Consider the following 2,381-nt stretch of genomic DNA (forward strand, 5'->3'; position numbering starts at 1 on the left):
GTAAATGCCTAAAAATTGATCAGTGAAGTTCGTTAACAAACATTCAATTAAAAAGGATCAGCCGAGAAACCTCTTATAATCCTAAGAAAGGATTTTGTTTTACATATTAGAAATATTCCCTGTTTTAAACTCACTAAATTAAGCCTAAGTCCATAATTATAATAAAAATTAATTTAGTAAACAACATCTATATTATTGAACGAGATTAATGATGTTTCAGAGTTCTGGGAGGACCACTTTCAATGCAGGTACCCCAACAGCTCCCGGACACCGTACAACAAGAAGTACACCAAGAGCTGCACGACGAGGGAGACCTTGAGTAGGGTAGGCATGGCCTTCGAGAAGCAGCTCCAGTTTGTCTCGGATGCAGTGATGGCTCTCGCTGTTGCCCTGCAGGACATGCACAGGGACCTTTGTCCAGGAGCCAAGGGTTTATGCGAGGCTATGACTCCTACTAAGGGCAGTGAGCTACTCAAGTATCTGAGAGCTGTTTCCTTCGAAGGTAACGTTTCTTTTTAAGATTAAGGTTTTTAATAAAACCGGAGTGGAAATTCAAGTGTTAATTCCTTTGTGATTGCAAAATGCTAAAATAATAATAAATACATATTGTATTTGTAAAACTAATTGAATCAACATAATATTGATTCTAATAAAATAATACAAGCAGAGCGTAAGTAGCATTTTCACAAAAAGTCTGGGGACCACTGGGTTTCTGGCCTCAAGGAGGATCATTGGGATTGAGTACGAAGAATTACATATGTTTATGTTTAAACATTTTGCATACTCCCACAGTTTAAGAACGGTATGATTTAAAAATTAAGAGTTTTTGTTCAGTAAGTAGTCTGGTTCCAAGATTAGCTCCTAAGCTTCGGAAAGGAATTTGATCGATAAAACCCCACCTGTGGAGTCCCTGAGAAACAATGGTACCTGTGGTAGTTGATTCCGATGTCATGAAACAACACCGATCCTGGTTGCCAAGAAACTTTGCATTTGCTGCGTCGGACTACCCCTTCTTTAGAAAGTTCACAACAGGAGGTTGTGTGTCTGAGGAATTTATGCAGGGAAGGAACTCACCACCCGTGAGCTACCAGGAAGAGACGAAAAGACCTGGAGGGATAGACCTTCTGTCATAACGGAGGAGACCCGTTACTAAAGTATATTGAGGAAAAATTGCCTCAGTTCGACAATAAATGGACCCGGAACACTATTTCGCGGAACAACAGCTAAATTGACTTCTAGATTGAAGGCTAAATGGGTCCACTCAGACTAATGGGTCTCACAGATACTAACAGGACAAAGGAGTTTCTGGGAAACCTGCAGAGCTTTGGAAAGAACATCGACCCCCGATGACAGAACACGTAATAGTTGATTGCTCCGCCATGGAAGGACACACCGGGCCAGGCTGTCGAGAAAGACCGGGATTTTTGCCCTCGCCAAGTCGGACTTTCCTGTTTATTGGGCCTCAGTTTAATAAAAAAATGGAGAATTCGAGGCACCAGCGGACTGAAAGAAACGGTTAGAGAGATAGGACCTAAGGACTAAATACAATGATGGGGGAAATGCAAGCATGAAAAAGCAAACCATCGTTCGAAAGCTTATCCAACGTCCAACCAAAAAGGTAACAGAAGATTTTTTGGCTTCCAGGTGCATAGTATTACTTAGCTAGTAACACGGAGGGCTTGTTGATCTGTAGAATCACCTGAGCGAAAATTAGCCAAGTAATACGAAGGCACATTATGGGATTCTAGTGTGGATAGGGTCCTTTAGAGATGAATTTTTCAAATTTTTTTTAAATAATTGGAAAGAAGCTTATTGATCAACAAGATGCCTGATTTAACGAAAAGGAAAACTATGGAGCTTTTCCATTTTAAGGGAAACTGGGTTGAATGAAGGGTGTACTTAATAGGTAGATAAGGAATAGAATAGCTAAAAATAAAAAAATAAAATAGAAATAGTGAGGAAACTACTTATATTTTAAAATTATTGTTATCAGTGTGGCCATACTATCGCTATGTATCAGTCTTAAAATTTAGTTGGGATGCCAGGATAATCCAAACTAACAATTATCCAAAATAAGTTAATTAATTAATTTATATTGAGTCCTGCAAAACTATTATTATAGTTGGATTCTTTTCCAAAGGCTTTTTTGTGTTTACCAGTTTACCAATTAAATACCACTATGTTTATAAAATGTTGTTACCATCAATTATATAACATAATAAGGGGTGGTATTGTGTAATATGAAGTAAATAAACTACATAAAAGAACTGAGTATTTATTTACAATTTATTGATATATGATGTTATTAAAATGAGTGAAATGATCCGGATAAATGGTTTGCCATAAAATATAATTATTACATTATTACTTAATATATATAT

At 37.3% G+C, this 2,381-nt stretch overlaps 1 protein-coding gene across 1 annotated transcript in view; it reads left to right on the top strand.

Moving 5' to 3' along the window:
* Positions 1-220: 220 nt before the first annotated feature.
* LOC106683464 (metabotropic glutamate receptor 8) overlaps positions 221-2,381 on the top strand; it is a gene marked incomplete at its 5' end in the record, with an annotated part of 69,755 nt that continues 67,594 nt past the window's right edge. The window contains 1 exon segment of the mRNA XM_014424960.2: positions 221-502. Within this exon segment, the coding sequence (XP_014280446.1) occupies positions 221-502 (282 nt within the window).

The sequence above is a fragment of the Halyomorpha halys genome, unplaced genomic scaffold (genome assembly GCF_000696795.3).
Source record: "Halyomorpha halys isolate HHAL.00 unplaced genomic scaffold, Hhal_1.1 Scaffold485.1, whole genome shotgun sequence".
NCBI classification, from domain to species: Eukaryota; Metazoa; Arthropoda; class Insecta; order Hemiptera; family Pentatomidae; genus Halyomorpha; species Halyomorpha halys.